This window comes from Hippopotamus amphibius, chromosome X (genome assembly GCF_030028045.1).
Source record: "Hippopotamus amphibius kiboko isolate mHipAmp2 chromosome X, mHipAmp2.hap2, whole genome shotgun sequence".
In the NCBI taxonomy this organism is placed as follows: Eukaryota; Metazoa; Chordata; class Mammalia; order Artiodactyla; family Hippopotamidae; genus Hippopotamus; species Hippopotamus amphibius.
The window spans coordinates 122,952,366-122,969,719 of record NC_080203.1 but is presented as its reverse complement, the minus strand read 5'-3'; the positions used below and the strand labels follow the sequence as shown (position 1 = coordinate 122,969,719).

The following is a 17,354-nucleotide window of genomic DNA, read 5'->3' as shown; positions in this document are numbered from 1 at the left end:
AAGGTTCCACGCTCCCAATGCAGGGGGCCCAGGTTCGATCCCTGGTTGGGGAACTAGATGCCACATGCTGCAACTAAAGATCCCGAGTGCCACAACTAAGACCCGACGCAGCCAAATAAAGTAAATACATATTTTTTAAATAAAATAAAAAATCTTGCAGATGCTTGTGAGGATTAAATGAGCTAAAGTATAGATCAGAGGTCAGGAAACCAGGGCCCACAGGTCACATCTGGCCCACTGTCTGTTTTTATATGGTCCCTAAGCTAAGAATGTTTTACATTTTAAATGACTAAAAAAAGATCAAAAGAAGGATATTTTGTGACATATTAAAATTGTATGAAACTCAAACTTTAGTGTCCATAAATCAAGTTTTATGAGCACACAGTCACACCCATCATTTACATATTGTCTCTGGTGGCTTTCTGGCTACAATAGCAGAGCTGGGTAGCTGAGAAAAGAGAGACCTCTGGCCCACAAAGCCTGAAATATTTACTATCTTTTACAGAAAATGTTTGCTGATACCTGGCTTAGAGGGGGGTCAAAATCCACCCCTATATTAACATATAGTAAGAACCTAGTAAAAGTTAGCTACTAATGTCACTATTAATAATAATAAATGTATCCTCCTTAACTAAGCATGTGGAACACAATCCATTCCTTACCCATCCATTTCACCATGCAGAAATATTCAAGCAGAAAAAGAAAAAAGAAAATATTACATCATAAAAAAATTTTATTTGACTTTTCTCCTGCTGTCTGATTCAAAACCTTTTGTTTTAGAGGCAGGAAGGAAGCTCAAGAGCTACTTGGTTTTCTCTACTCCGAGTACTGTTGTTTTCCCTTTGAGCCTGGGCAGGTGCCTTCTGCCCCTGCTTTTTCACCAGGCACGTGAAGGTCAGCCTTAAAGGCCTTATTCATGTGGTCCTGGGGGGCAAACATCCTAAGTAAGACTATTAATATAAAATTGCAACTACAAGAAAAGAGAGTAACTAACAAAAACTAATAACTATAAATCCCACTTTCTATTGTAATTCACAAATTTTCTTAAATACCTGGAAATTAAATGCAAATGCAATCAAGTAGGAATAATTTCAGTTACCTGTTTATCCTATCTGTCTGTTTTCCCCAAAGGAATGCGCATTTTGATTTTGTAGTTTTCTCTGCTTTCAAAACACACTAGCTTAACTTAAAAGGTGTAGTTATCGCCCTTCAGAGCTGTGAGTTCAGTTAGACCACTGTCAGAGTGAGTAGACTGAAGTCATCCAAAATATACAAGTCCCATCCAAAATGGCTTCCTTAAGTCCCCGGGCCTGACTTTACACATTACAGTTGATCACGTTCAATGTCGCCGCTCCTCTTTACTAGCCACCTGGCCATCCACTCACCTGAGCTAGATTCAGCCTAAAAGATTCTCAGTCCAAACCAAGAATGCTCCTCCCATAGATCCAAAAACATAACTGAATATTCATCTCTTGCCACTCCTACTAGCCCAGATAGTCATTAGAGTGGGAATTTTATCACGGTCTTCCCTTACTCATCCCACTGTTGATATTTTTTTCTATTTTGATAAGTGACCCTCCTCTGGAGTCAGACAGCCTGAGTTCCAGTGCTGACTCTGTCACTTATAGCTATGACCCTGGGTAACTTCTTCAACTTTTCTAAACCTCGATTTTCTCCACCTGTGCAGTACACAGAACTAATACCAGTGCCTCCCTTATAGAGTTGTGTGGGTACTTACAAAGAGAGCACCCAAGTGCTAAGTGAAGTTTAGCTCTTATTTTTCAGAGCCATCTACTCACTGATTCTGTCAGCCCATAAACGTTTATTAAACATCTGTTAGGTAGGGGAGGAAAATCTGCCACCCCAAAATGTGCCTCTTTGGCACGAGCATTAATTTAGTTTGATTATCCTTAAGAAACAGAAGACTCAAGAGGTCTTTCTTTTTTACTGCCCCCTTTGCTGCCTAAAGAATTTAGATAAAGGGCCTGTTCCCCACGTAGAGCTATCACCAGAGATATCTTCCGAGAATATGAGCTAGATGTGGCCAGGGAAGCTCTTAGAGATCAGAGTCCACTCTGTGTCCCGTTGTCTCTGCCTGGCCAAGCAAACCTGTGTTTACCAAAATATTTGCCTTTCCATCTCCATGTGAATTGCCCTCCTCCCTTTCGAAGCCCCAAACCCCTGCCCCCAATATATTCTTTTGTCTTGAGCTGCAGATGGTATTTAAGGCAAGGGTTTCAACCATTTTGGAGTGACTAAGTTTTCCTGGATCTCTCCCGTGTACACACAGTATTACACTTTTGTTTGATTTTCTCCTGTTAATGTGTCTCATGTCAATTTAATTCTTAGACCAGCCAGAAGAACCTAGAAGGGGAGAAGAAAATTTTCTTTTTCCCGGACAATTATATGCCTGACGTGTTCCCAAGTCCTGGGGATTTGGGGGTGAACAAAAAGTCAAGGTCCCTGCCCACTTGGTCTTCACCTTTCCTGCGGGATGAAAGGGCAAATAAGTGGTGCTGTGACTACCTTATTCTGGCACTGTCACACTATTAAAATGACTTCCCATTTGTAAAAGTTAGCAAAATGGAAAAATGTCATAGAAAACTGGAGCGTATACATGAGAAGGCACATTATGTGGTTGTCAAAAAGCCTAAGAATCTTTCATATAAGTTATGCTTATGTTACACAAGCAGAGCAGGATAAAAAATTAAATATATTATTATCGCAACTGTTTTTCTTTAAATTAAGACTGGTCAAATTACACCAAAATGCTACATTTTAATATATTTAGGTGGTTTGGTGACAGGCAATTATTATTCTTCCATATTTTCAAAAGCACAAGATACCTTTTTAAGTACATCAGATATTTTACAAAGTCCTTTTTGAAAATGTAACTTAATATCAAGGAGATAGCTACTCCTCTATCTCTTTTAGGCAAACAAGTAAGTTTGAAACAAAATTTTTAAAAAACAGGAAAAGCAGGTTCTTCAAGCTACTTCTAGAATCAGGACTTTTTTCCTCTTGTGAAGACCATTATTTACATTTACTCTTACATGCAGTGAGCAGAACCAATTGTCTGTAAAACAGGCGTGTGTAGGGCTGTCCAATAAAAACATTACACTTGTGCAATTTTAAATTTTCCAGAAGCCATATTAAAAAACTAAAAAGAAACAGATTAAGTTCATTTTAATAAGATCTTATTTAACCCAATGTATCCAAAATACTATCATTCAACACACGATCAATGTAAAAATATCTTGGTGAGATAATTTACATTCCCCCCCACCACCACTGTCTTCCGAAATTAGGTGTGTCTACTCACAGCACATCTCAATTCACACTGGCCACATTTCCTGTGCTCTAAGAGCCACATGTGGCGAGTGGCTACCACACTGGACAGCCCAGGCCTAGAGCAACTAAAAACATCAGAAGCAACAAGAGACACCTTCCCAATGACGGCCATTTAGAAAGTGGTGAAAAACAAAAGAGTACTCCGTGCATGAGCCCATTTTATGAAGTTCTAGAAGAGGCAAAACTACGCTCTGATGAAATCAAGGGGTGAGGGCGGTTGTGGATTGACTGGAGAGGAGCACGAGGGAACTTTCTGGAGTGAGGGAAATGGTCTACGTCTACGTTGGGGTAATGGTTACACGGGTGTATAATTGGTCAAAATCCCCGATCCTGAACACTTAAAATGGGGACATTTTATTGACTGTAAATTAGACATCAAACGTGGAGAAACTGTTGCAGAAAGAAAGCTGTGTTGTAGCAGCAGCGGACTGGGGCTCAGCGCGCCCTAAGCAGCTCCGACCCGGGAAACGCGAGGGTCGCGGTCTAACGAGTGCCGGGGCGGGGGAGGGGACAGAAAGGCCATCTCACTCGGCGCGGGGCTGCACTTCCGCCAACGCCATCTCGGGGCTCCCGGGGCCCGGGAGAAACGCGGCGGGGGGGCGCGGCGGGCCCCGGCGCTGGGTTCCGAGGCCGGGTGCGCGCAGAAGCGCCGCTCGGGCACGCGGCGCTCCGGAGCCCGGAGCCCGGGCCGCGGGCCGGCGCAGGGCTGGCTCCCAGGGCCCCGGCCCTGCCCGGCCGCTGTCGGCCCGCGGGCAGGGCGCGCAGGGTGTGGGGACGCGCGCGGCGGCCGCCCTCGGAGGGGACAAAGGCGCCCGGTCCCACGTGCGCGCCGGGCTGGGGCGCGGGCTGGCGGGCGGCCCCGGCGCGAAGGCCCGGGCGGGGGGTTACCTGTGCGGCGACGGCGGCGGCGGTGGCGCGGCGGGTGGCCGGTAGGGCCGGCGGGCTCCGCCCCGAGGCCCGCCCGCGCTCACCTGTCGGGCTGGGGAGGGGTCCGCCGCCGGGGGTGTCCCGTGTCGCCCCCGGGTCCCTCCCGCCGCCCGCACGGGCCTCGGGGTGCGCGGCGCCCTTCTCGCCCACCTCCCTGCCGCCGCGGGCCCCGCTGACTCACGCGGGTGAGCTCGGGGTTGGCACCCGGGTTTGTGCAACGCTCCGAAACAAGCGCCCCAAAAGTGACTCCTCAGGCGCCGGTGGCTTCCCGTCACCCTCCGCCCTGGACGCACTTGGCCCCAGGCCTGGCTCAGCTCGGGGACTGCTCCTCCCCTCCGCGGCTCGCTGAGCACCGGCACCTCGGGCACGCGGGTGAACGCCAGGTCCCGGCGCCCCGACCCTCGGCACGCCCAGACCCTGCTGCGGTCCTCGCGTCCCGCTCTCGGGGCCGGAAAGCTTCTCTCGGTCACGGAGAGCAACTGCGGGAGCGCCGAGCAAAGGACGAGGATCAGACGGGATGCCGGCCTTTGAGGGGCCCACAATCTGGGGGGAGGGCTACACCTCTGATGGAATCAATAAGGTTCCTGGAACAGTTCGTGTGTAGCAGAAATTCAAATTAAGAAATTTGAAATGCGAGAGGCAGGGGGACGACAATCAGGGCTTCGCCGAGTGACTTTTTAAAGAGTATTTGGAGGATGGTTGGTGCCTTGGTACAAGGAAAGGACACAGGAGGTTATTAAGGCGAAGGGAAGAACATAAACCACGGAAGGAGAAAGGATCTAACTACGGACAATAGGAGGGTTTGGAGTGAGATGGAAGGGTTACGAAAGTGGTGAAAATTTTGAATAACCAGGTGAGTCACTAGAGGGCCGAGTGAGCAGAGCGTCGTTGAAGGCCCAGTGGAGTCTAGAAACCAACGTGTAATGAGCTCCAGCTATAGTTGTGCAAGATATCTATAGGTCGGTGTATAAATATTGATATTGTGATAAAACCAGGGTTTGCTGGTTGAGTAGAGTAGAAGGATGAGAGTGAGGAAGTTAAGGGCACTGAAAGAATGGGATGGTAGTGACACACCAGGGGGCCAGTCCCCAGAAGAAAGGAAGAGAGAGGAGAAGGGAGTGGATAGACTGGACTAAAGAAAAGAGATGGACCAAAAGATGAGGGCCTGTGGGAATGAAGGAACTGAGGAGCTGTCACCAGTGTGGGTGTCAAAAGGGAAGCATTTCCAGGAGATGATTCAGTTTAGGGTCTGACCCTGGAACAGAGTCAAGTGAAATGGGCATCACTGGAATTGGGTCTGGGGCCCACCAGGCCACTGTGGGGGACATTGAGGGCTCCCAGAAGGATGGCAGAAATTGGAGAAGTCAGTTGAGGCCAAGGAACCAAGTCTTCAGTGAATGTGGAGGAGCAACCCCGAAGCTAGTAGATGACAGCAACAAAGAAGGGTAGAGGCATGTCTGGCAAAATTCAGTGAGTTTCAAAAAAAAAAAAAAAAATTCAGTGAGTTTCAAAACCAAAGGGAGTTTCTCCAGTAAGGAGCTGGGGATGGTGATGTCAACTTCTGGGAAAATGAGCAGAAGCTCCACTCAGCAGGAGTGGTAGGGGAGACCCAAGTCTCCATGGAGGCCAAGAAATATATATTTTTAAAGGAGGAAACACCTTGTAAAAAAGCTGGAAGCACAAGGGCTTTGTTGTGAAATGTCTTCCAGAGGACCCAGTGGAAAGGATGCTTGTGAAACAGGTTGACATTGATGGTAATACTTAATACCTGCCACATATGTAAGGCTTCCTTCCACATTTCAGTACTTCATTTCCTTTTCACAACCAGGACAGCTATTAAGATCCCCTTTTTATAGTAAAGAACCTGAGGCTTAGAGATGTGAAATGCCCTGACTAAAATGTCTGTCCCCAAAGCCAGACTCCTCATCACAGGGTATAAGGCCTCATCCTTATTCTATTAATCTACGAGGTCAACAGATGAAGGATACTTTGTGAATACAAAGGGATTATGATAACTATTGTATCATTAATCCAAAATGGGAAAAATATTGAGAAGAAAAACCAATTTGATAACAGGGTTCCGATGGACTGATTTGTGCGGGATCAGAGTGTGTCCTCATTCAACAGGTGCGTTATTCATGGCCTGTATAGCATTGAGGAAAAAAAGAAAAAGATGAAAAAGAAAAAGAAGTCTGTCATTAAGTTGAGGGCGCGCGTCCTTGTTTTCCTTTTTTTTTTTCTTTTTTTTCTTTTTGGTCGGCGCAGCTCAGCTTGTGGGATCTTAGTTCCCCTTCCCCAACTAGGGCTCAAACTCATGACCCCTGCAGTGGGAGCTCCGAGTCCCAACCACTGGACCACCAGGGGAGTCCCTCGTGTTCTTCTATAATCTTCTGTTTTGAAGAAGTCTAACCTTCAGGACAATTGTAAAACCATCTGTCCCCTGGGGAACTTGGCCTTCATCATGGTTTTGGGAGGAGATAGAGCAAAAGTAAGGCTGAAAGGGATGGGCCCCACCTCTGCTATCGGAAGGGTAAGCGCTATATTCCTTTCACAGGTGAAGAAACTTGAAGGGGAAAGGACAAGTAATAAGTCAAGGTTACTCACCCATTAGATAGTGGAGTTAGCACCCCGTCCTAGGTTTCTGACTGAAATTCCAGGCTCATTCCAATCACCCTTGAACCAAATATCCTTTTTCTGGAAAGTGTTGACCACTTTCAGGTTCTGAATAAATCCTAGAAAGGCACTGGCCGTAAGATATCTCCTGACTTTCAAAGCTTAATCAATACCCAGACTCTAAAAACATATTGGAATGTCATTAATGCCACTGAATTATACACTTAACAATGGTTAAAATGGCAAGTTTTATGTCGTATATATATGTATTTACAGTTAAAAATTAATATTGTAATACACCAGAAACCATTGAATTGTACACTTCCAACAGATGTGGATGGTATGTGAATTATATCTCGGTAAAGCTGTTTGCAAAAAAAAAAAAAAATAGGTTGAGCCTGTTAAGCTAAAGTCCTGGACCACCCTCTTACACTGCTGCTAGGAATGTAAATTGATACAGATACTATGGAGAACAGTATGGAGATTCCTTGAAAAACTAAAAGTAGAGTTAGCGCATGACCCAGCAATCCCACTACTGGGCATATACCCAGAGAACACCATAATGCAAAAAAGACACATGCACCCCAATGTTCACTGTAGCACTATTTACAATAGCCAGGACATGGAAGCAACCTAAATGTCCTTCAACAGAGGAATGGATAAAGAAGATGTGGTACATATATACAATGGAATATTACTCGGCCATAAAAAGAAACGAAATTGTGTCATTTGCAGAGACATGGATGAACCTAGAGACTGTTATATAGAGTGAAGTAAGTCAGAAAGAGAAAAACAAATATTGCTTATTAGCACATATATGTGGAATCTAGAAAAATGGTATAGATTATCTTATTTGCAAAGCAGAAATAGAGACAGACGTAGAGAACAAATGTATGGATACCAAGGGGAAATGGGCGGTGGGGTGGGATGACTTGGGAGATTGGGATTGACATATATACACTATTGATACTATGTATAAAATAGATAACTAATGAGAGCTTACTGTATAGCACAGGGAACTCTACTCAGTGCTCTGTGGTGACCTAAATGGGAAGGTAATCCAAAGAAGAGAGGGTATATGTACATGTGTGGCTTACTCACTTTGCTATACAGCAGAAACTGACATAGCAGTGTAAAGTAACTATACTCCAATTAAAAGAAAAAAAAAGTCCTGAAGCAGAATTGTAAATACACCTCAGGCTGGAAAACTGCAGAGCAAGGAAATCAGAATTGTAGTCTGTCCCCCACATACTCACACAGGTCACTGGAACTAGGCTGCTCTTCTCAAGATGGTGGGGGAAGGAGGAATACATAATACTTAAGACTGACTGGGAAATACGTTCATGAACTCTTTCCTCTGAAGGGGGTGTTGTTCACTTGGCCAGTTTTTGTTGTTGTTGTTGTCCATTTGTTTACATGTTATTGTGGGAAAAGTTAAATATGTAGACAAGCAAACCTAAAAGTTGAGCTTCAACAATTATCAATCCATGGCCAGGTTTTTTTTTAATCTGTATCCCCACACATTTCCCCTCCTGGTTTTTTGTTTGTTTTTTGGCTGCATCTGGTCTTCGTTGCAACATGTGGGAGCTTTCATTGTGATGCACAGGCTTCTCTCTAGTTGTGGCCCACAGGTTTTTTTTCTCTTCTCTAGTTGTGGCTCAAGGGCTTCAGGGAGCATGGGCACTGTAGCGTGCAGCACGTAGGCTCTCTAGTTGAGGCACGAGGGCTTAGTTGCCCCACAGCATGTGGCATCTTAGTTCCCTGACTAGGGATCCAACCTGTGTCCCCTGGGTTGCAGGACGGATTCTTTACCACTGGACCACCAGGGAAGTCCTCCCCCATCCTGTATTAATTTGAAGCAGATGCCAGACATCCTATTATTTCATTGGTAAATATCTCAGTATGACTCTCTAAAAGCCAAGAACTCTTTTGAACACACACACACACACAATAGAAATACCACAGCGACTTCCCTGGTGGCGCAGTGGTTAAGAACCCACCTGCCAATGCAGGGGACACAGGTTCGATCCCTCGTCCGGGAAGATCCCACATGCCGCAGAGCAACTAAGCCCTTGAGCCACAACTGCTGAGCCCGAGTGCCACAACTACTGAAGCCCAAGCGCCTAGAGCCCGTGCTCTGCAACAACAGAAGCCACCACAATGAGAAGCCATGCACCACAACAAAAAGTAGCCCCCACTCTCTGCAACTAGAGAAAGCACACGTGGAGCAATGAAGACCCAACGCAGCCAATAATAAATAAATAAATTTATTTATTTATTTTAAAAAATTACAATTTAAAAATTAATAATTCCTATGTCCATCACACATGAATGGGTAAACAAAATGTGGAATATACAGACAATGGAATACTGATCAACCTTTTTTAAGATAGCCTTTTTTTGTTGTTATATTCACTAGTTTGTTTTATTTTTTAGATTTCACATGTAAGTGATGACATACAGTATTTGTTTTTCTCTGTCTGATTTATTTCACTAAGCATAATACCCTGCAGTTCCAACCATGTTGTTCAAATGGCAAAATTTCATTCTTTTTTTATGGCTGAGTAGTATTCTGTTGTGTGCATGTGTGTGTATATATATATATATATATATATATATATATGTATATACATCTTTATCCATTGGTCTTAGGTTGCTTCCATATCTTGGCAATTGTAAATAATGCTGCTATGAACATTGGGGTGCATGTATCTTTTCAAATTAGTTTTCATTTTCTTTGGATATATACCCAGGAGAGGAATTGCTGGATCATATGATAGTTCTATTTTTAGTTTTTTGAGGAACCTCCATACTGTTGTCCACAGTGGCTGCACCAATCTACCTCCCCACCAACAGTGTACATGGGTTCCCTTTTCTCCACATCCTCACCAGCATTGTTATTTGTGGTCATTTTGATGATAACCAATCTGACAGGTGTGAGGTGATATTGTGGTTCTGATTTGCATTTCTCTGATGATTAGTGATGTTGAGCATCTTTTCATGTGCCTGTTGGCCATCTGTATGACTTCTTTGGAAAAATGTCTATTCAGGTCTTTTGCCCATTTTTTGGCAAAATGGTTGGGGTTTTTTTGATATTGAGTTGTATGAGCTTTTTTTGTATTTTGGATATTAACCCCTTATCAGTCATATCCTTTGCAAATATATTCTCCCATTCAGTACGTTGTCTTTTTCATTTTGTGAATGGTTTTCTTTGCTGTGCAAAAGCTTTTCAGTTTAATTAGGTGCCATTTGTTTGTTTTTAGTTTTGTTTCCTTTGCCTTAAGAGACAGATCCAAAAAAATATTTCTACAATTTATGTCAAAGTGTATTCAAAGTAGCCTTTTTAAGGCAGAATTTTAAGGAAATTCTAACACATGCTACAACACGGATGAACCTCAAGGACATTTGCTCAATGAAATAAACCAGTCACAAAAAGACAAATGTGGTGTGTTTCCACTTATATGAGGTTCCTGGAGTAGTCAAAAGTCATAGAAACAGAAAGCGGCTTGGTTGCCAGGGACCAGGGGAAAGAGAGAACGGGGGAATTGTTTAGTGGGTACACAATTTCAGTTTCGCAACAGGAAAAGAATTGTGGAGATTGCTTCCACAAAAACGTGAATGTACTTAATACTACTTAACTGTACACTTAAAAATGATTAAGGTGGTAAATTTTATGTTTATCTACCACAATTAAAATTTTTAAGCTTAATTTCTTAATCTCATGAACTATCCAGTGCCCAAATTTCCAATTCTTATAAAAGTCAAAAATTTTTCCCCACTGTGTTTGTTTGAGGATCTAAATAAAATTGACAAGTTGCCATAGGTTGTCTCTTAAGTCGTTTTTAATCTATAGATTCCCCTTCCCCGCTTCCTTGCAATTTATTTGAAGAAACAAGGTCGTCTGCCTGTGGTTTCTTACAGCGTAGATTTCCCTCCCTGTATCCCGTGGTGTCTTTAAATAGTTTCCTCCGTACCTTGTATTCCCTGGAAATTGGCAGGTGGACATAGAGGCCCTGGGCTAGTTTTGATGTGACTCAGGAGGAGGTTAAAAACATCCATTTCCGCGGGGCCGACCCAGCTGAACCTGAAAAGACGAGGCTAAACCACTAGCCAAGCTGCTTAAAGTGACAAAGACGCCGTTCACTCGCCTAGATCAGGAAACTACACAGCCCGGGGAAGAGGAAAGGGGGCGGGACCAGGCTACGTGCGGAAAACCCTTTGTCCTGTTTCCACGCGCGTCATCGAGTTACGAAATAAGCAGTCAGTGGGGAGGGCGGGGCCTTTGTCCGGAAGTGACGCCGACGCGGCCGGCGGCGGAGTCGCCGTGGAGGCGGGGCGACGGACACACCGGCTGCTCCCCGGTCGCACTTCCGGCTCTCGCGCTGGGTGACGCGCCTTGTGGAATCGGGAGCAGCCTGCACTTGCGAGGGTCTCCGGTGACCCCGACCGCGGTGGCGGCCCCGCGGGCGGGATGTTCCGGGGTTTGAGCAGTTGGTTTGGCTTGGAGCAGCCGGCGGCGGGTGGCCGGCAGTCCCCGGGAGACGGACAGCCCAAGGGAGATGCTCCACCCGAGCAGCGCTCCGAGGCGGTGGCGGAGTCAGCGGAGGGGGAGCCACAGCTAGCCGGGGACCAGGAGCTCCTTCACCAGGCCAAAGGCCTCGGCAGTGAGTCTCCCCCGGCCCCCGGGACCACAGAGTTTCGGAGAGCGCCGGCATCCCACCTTCTGCCGCCCCTGGGCGTGGGCCGCCGATGGTCGGGGGTGTGGGGTGGCGAGAGGAAGGTGTGTCTGTCGGTTGGTCCTCTCGGGAAGAGAGGTTGATGAGGATCTGGGCAAGGCCGAAGCCTCGTCTAGCAGTCAAATCCTGTTCCAGAAGCTCCTAGTGACATGTCACTCTGCAGTGTGTCAACATAGGGAGCGGGGCCGCAGTAGAGCAGTGGAGCTCGACGTCTTTAGGGTGGATACGGAATCTTTTTTGTTCAACTCACCAACTTTCATCTCCACCGCCTCCCACCCAGAGGACAGGGGACGTTGAGGAGCTCGAGTGCCTTTTTGCCCTTGGATCAGAATGCGTCGTCCCAAGTAAATTGAGGAAGAGTTACTAAAGGCCTGTGGTAGGCAAGCTCATGTCCTTTTAGGTGCATTGGGACCTTTTCCCTTAAGGCGGGAAAGGAGTTGCCAATTATTGTCTGTGTTGCAAGTTTCAGCACTAGATGTTTTGTGAATGATTCATCTGGTTAAACACCCCAGTGAGTTGGGAGAACGAGCGCAGTTAGCCGCCCAAAGTTACCCACGCTGATAGTAAATGGTAGAAGTGAAATTTGAACCTGGGGCTGTCTCATTTCAAAACCCAAGCTCTTTCCCAGCTGACAGTCTAGTTGGGGAGGAGGGAATAAGTCATGGGCGTGCAAAATAAACACATACTGTAGGAATTCTGCTTCTGGAGAAACCTTGGCAGGCTTAAATAGTCAAAGAAAACGTCTTTAAGATGGTGGCCCTAAAGCAGACAACACTACAAGTGAGAGATATTAAATTTAGCAAGCAATCTTCAAGAATTTACTTCAAGATACTAAAAGGCAAGAGCATAGGGCAGGCTGGAGCCTGAGAGTGGAGAAACACATACTTGAGTAAGAAAGGCTCTAACGTTCAAAAAGTTCACTGTGGTGTGGAGAGGCAGGGAGAACAGGCAGAATCTCAAATCGTGGCGGTACACAATCTCAGCCCCAAGCCTCCAAACAGTGCACAAGGGAAATAAAACAAAGTGCTATGCGATGAAATCACTAAAGAGGAAACAACTATTTCTTGTGTGGAAAACTGGGGAGAAACGAGCTTGGAATATTCGAGAGATGTGAGGAGATGAATTTGATTAGAGCGGAGAGGCTATGTTGGGTAGCTGGGATGAATAAAAGTGGGACTACCTTAGAAAAACCGGGTATGGTTGTTTCCTTGATTTCATAGAACATGGAGAATCATTTTCGTTTATCTTCAGAGGAGTATCAGAGTGGCTTCTTAAAACTTACGGCTTTATTGAAACCTCATGTTTATATTTAGTAATAAAGACCCCCGAATATTTTTTTAATACGTATGTTTTCAATATGGATGTCTACTTTGGAGCTTAACACTGCTATCTCTTTCTTTCCTCACCAGACTTTCTCTTTATGCATATATATATGTGTGTATATATATATATAATTTATTTTGCGCCAGGGGTTAGTTGCGGCACGTGAGATCTTTTAGTTGCCGCATGCGGGATCTAGTTCCCTGACCAGGGATCGAACCCGGGGAACACGGAGTCTTAGCCACTGGACCACCAGGGAAGTCCCCCTCACCAGACTCTCTTGAGGTTGGGCAGGCTAAGGTTAGGTAGAAGTACTTTCCCCGCCCGCACACACGTTGTGAATGCAAAGTTTCCAAAGAAATCAGAGCTCTCTTGGCTCAAAATTTATTTGATTTTAAAAAGATGTAAAGGTCCTGGTTTGTACAGAACCCCTCAAAAAGACAAGAGATGATCAAATATTTTTTATTTCTGCATAGTGATCCTAAGAGGTACATTCTTTAAAAAGACCCATCTCTGTTTTGAAAACTGAAGTTAAACATCTCTGTGCCTGACTCCCACTGAGTAGGTTTATTTCTTTGGCCTTTTAAAATCTACATGGAATCTCCTGGGGCCCAATTTGTTCTGTAAACTTTTGTTGAGTGCCTCCCTTCAAGATTGGAGCTTAAATACTTCTGGTTCACGGTGATGTATTTCTATTTACATGTAAGCAACTTTATAAATTGGACACCAATTAGGAGTGGTGGACACCCATGCCTATATTCCACTCCCTCACCCAAAATTAAACTTTCCTATCCTTGGCTCTCCCTCCTGATGAACTTAGGACTTGCTGTGCTCACAGAAGGAGGGCAGTGTATTAGGAAACTCACTGAAGAGCTTCTCCCTACCTCCCAAAGCCTCATACCCCAGAGTAACTTCTTCAGCACAGATTGGTTGGTTAGTTGGTTTTTGTTAAAGTCAAATTATCTATACTTTTTCTTTAAAACAACAAACCCATACCTCTGAGAGTGTAATATCTGAGTCATTTGCACAGTTTAAATAAGTGGGAGGATGGCCAGAGATGAGCTTTGGCTTTTTGAAAACTGTCCCTAAGGCCAGTCCCTGCCCAGGAATAGAGGAAGGGCCACCTCCTCTTCCTTCTCCTTTGAAAAATGCTATTAGTATTTGCAGTAGAACTGTGTTAATGAGACCATCCCCTTTTTCTGTAGGGAAAGTGCATTTCAAGTTCTAGATGCCTAACTTGTTTAATGTACAACTAAGGACTCCAAAAGTTAGTTTGCATGTAGGAAAAAATATGTCTACTGTGATATAGAAGTAAAATACCCAGTTCAGTTCTGATGGCAAACCCAGGTTTCCCACGGAGGAGGGCAGTGCAGATGGTCAAGCACTTGGATCCCATGGCTTGTGGACAATACTAAAAAGAACAGGGGATTTTAGCTTCAAAAAGAAACTTTAGGGGCATCGCTCAAAATTTTGAAAGGTTTTTTAGTAGAAAAGAAGTCATTTTATGTTGCTTAAGAGGACAGATCTAAGTGTGAGAGGTAGAAATGACAAGGGATGTGAAAAGGATTTTCTAACTAGAGATGGATAACAGTAGTAATTGTCTGCCCTTGAAGTCATGTGCTCCCCATCCCTAGAAGTGGGGCTACCTGGAGAGGAGGTTGAATAAGTTTAGCGCTAAAGTCCCTTCCAACACGCAGATTCTAAAATTGTGTGAAATATAGTATTTTTGAAAAATTAACCAGCCTCTTCAGAAGAATATTAATTTTCTAAAGCTGCCTTAAAAACCACTATCCATTTATTATTTTCCTATTCTAGCAGCAAGGCTTAAACTCTGCCTTCCTCTCTTTGCTCTGATAAATTTACACTTTTTCTGACCTTTGAGAACCTTCCCGCTTTTCTTTACCTTTATCATCCATTCAGTTGTGCAAGCCCTTGTCATGTGCTCATCTGACCTGAAGCAGTGTGGGACTGGGGCACCGGTTTGCCATTTAGAGGCAGTAGCCTGTGTTTGAGTTCCCTGTACTACTTATTGTCTTTATTGTGATGTCATTTGCAAATTGCAGTACGTCCAGCAAACAGGCTTAAACAGAGACGACCTTTGTTGTTTGTGTCAGGGGTCACCAAGACCACCCCCACCGCCCATCAAAATTGGGGTTTCTTTGGCAAGGAGGTAGGGGATAGGCTATTGGCTAGGCAGTCAGCAGGGTCTGCCCCACCTTCATGGACAAATCAGTTATCCTCTGTGTGCCTTGGCTTCCCTATCTGTAAACCAGGCTGATTATACCCACTCTTCCTTCCTTTTTATAAAATAAAACTCCCCTCCTGGGAGGGTTGTTACATGATGAAGATGAAGGTAAAATGTTAGCGATCTGCCCCCTCCTTCCATCAAGTTGCTGCATCTACTCACTCGCAGACGTTTTACTTAGACTCGCTTTTCTTTGGTTGCCACTTCAGTTCAGACCCTCTCCTTGTGCCTAAGTCCCTGAAGTGGACATTGTACTCCTGTTACTTCCTGTTAACTCTTATCTGTGTCTCAATTTTTCTAACCACTTAATAAAACTGTCTTTAACTTGGTGTCAGCAGATCTCTGCACAATTACAGACTTCTTGTCTTTATGAGTGTCTTACTTGAGAATCTCTTGTCCTGCTCTCCCACTTCCCACTCCCTCTGTCCTCGGAATCCAGGCTACTGTCTAATTACTCTTGGGAGGCATCCCTCCCTTCTATTTAATGAATAATCTTGCTCCTCTTGTCTTTGAATCCTTTTTTGTTGGTTTGTTTGTTTAGAAATGGACGTCCCTTGAGGGCAAGAACTGTGCTTTCTCAGGAATTCCCTGGTGGTCCGGTGGTTAGGACTCGGTGCTTCTACTGCAGGGGGCCCAGGTCTGATCCCTGGTCAGGGAGCTAAGATCCCACAAGACTTGCGTCATGGCCAAAAACAAAACAACAACCACCACAACAAAAAATGAATCTAATTCAAAAGGTTGAGAAAATCTTAAAGGGAACCCTGCTCTTTTAGAAGTTTGGATTTGTCTATCTGCAGAGAATATTTTTACAAAGTAGTGTGGCTGTCGACCCATTTTATCATACCCCTCTAGGTGAATAGGCTAGTCATAACCAAAGGGAGATCAGGGATCTCCCTACAGCTCAGCATTTATGTCACTCCCCATGCATGCATTCAGCAAGTACTTACTGGTCACTGGGGATACACTGGTGAACCAGACAGCCTCGGTCCCTGCCTCAGTGGGGCTTAGGATGGGTCTTCAGTCTAGCTGGGAGGACACATTCACCGTGTAATGGATAGAGTGTCATGGATATTGTTGATCTGGCAACACAGGTATCGAGGGAACACCTCTTGGGACACCTACCCTGGCCAAGGAACTGGGTACCATTTCCTGAGAAGTGATGCGTAAGCAGAAGCTCACAGGACCTGTAGAGTTAGCTGGGTAAAGGGAGGACCGATAAGTGTTTCGAACCAAGGAATAACATATTTGGGGTCTCCTTGGAGATACTCAAGAATTTCTTGTGAACTGAACGTAGGATAGGAGGAGGAGGATGGCGGGAATGAGACCAGAGACAAGGAGCGTCCTGAGATAGTCCCAGTCGGTGTTGATACCCGGAACAGATGAACGCCCCCGGAAGCAGTGGGAGAAAGGAGACTGTTTAATGCTAAAGGAGGTGGTTAGTGGGAGAGATGGTCCTTCAGATCAGGAGATAGTACTTCTGCTCCCAGGTAGCAATACAAGTCTCCTGATTTTCTGTGGTACCACGCATTTAATCAGGTGTGCCGGGCTCCCTGCACCGTTCTTAGTGCGGTCTCCTCCCTGCCTGAGTGTTGTGAGTCAGCCCACCTGCCCCCTCAGCAGGTGCAAGTGACAGAGGCAAGCCTACCCTAACTTACGGAGCATTTACTGAGAGATGAGATTTGCAGGCCAGTTGCCTGAGAGCATCCCCCACTACGACCTGCCTGAGGTTGCTTCCTGCAGCTCAGATTCTGTAGAATGTGGACTTTGAAATGATATTTGTCTACAAATATGCCTTTATATCATAGTGCAGAAAGAGCCTTGATACAAATGTCTTTTCAGGTCTTTAGAAAAGTTAATTTTGTGTTTTCCTTTTGTGTTGTGAACTTCGTATGTTCCAGTTTGAATTTCGTTCTAATATTTGCTCATTATTATTAGTGAAGAGGATTTATATTAGGGCTTGCCCAGATTTCTATTTATTAAAAACTCCCCCAGATTTATCATGGGATGAGTTAATCTAGGAGAGGGGGGGCTTTTTTTCTTCTTTTTTGAACAAGAGGGAAGGAGAAAATAAAGATGGGATACTTTGGGTCTAGAAAGGAAAGAAAGTAAAAAGGAGCCTTGATCTCACTGTAAAGTAGGAGGGGTGATTACTTGCTGAGATA

The 17,354-nt window shown here is 44.9% G+C and overlaps 2 protein-coding genes across 5 annotated transcripts in view; one reads left to right on the top strand and one right to left on the bottom strand.

Moving 5' to 3' along the window:
• Positions 1-11,034, bottom strand: part of CTPS2 (CTP synthase 2) — a 121,137-nt gene extending 110,103 nt beyond the window's left edge. Inside the window, exon 1 of one of the 4 annotated variants that reach the window (XM_057718982.1) lies at positions 10,866-11,034. The gene's annotated coding sequence lies outside the window, so the exon portion shown is untranslated. Of the gene's footprint in view, positions 1-4,239; positions 4,438-4,459; positions 4,643-10,865 lie in introns of those variants that run through there. The other 3 variants (XM_057718981.1, XM_057718984.1, XM_057718983.1) reach the window with 3 other exon arrangements.
• Positions 11,035-11,240: 206 nt separating this feature from the next.
• Positions 11,241-17,354, top strand: part of SYAP1 (synapse associated protein 1) — a 30,414-nt gene continuing 24,300 nt past the window's right edge. The window contains exon 1 of the mRNA XM_057718088.1: positions 11,241-11,555. Within this exon, the coding sequence (XP_057574071.1) occupies positions 11,363-11,555 (193 nt within the window). The 5' untranslated portion in view covers positions 11,241-11,362. The remainder of the gene's footprint in view (positions 11,556-17,354) is intronic.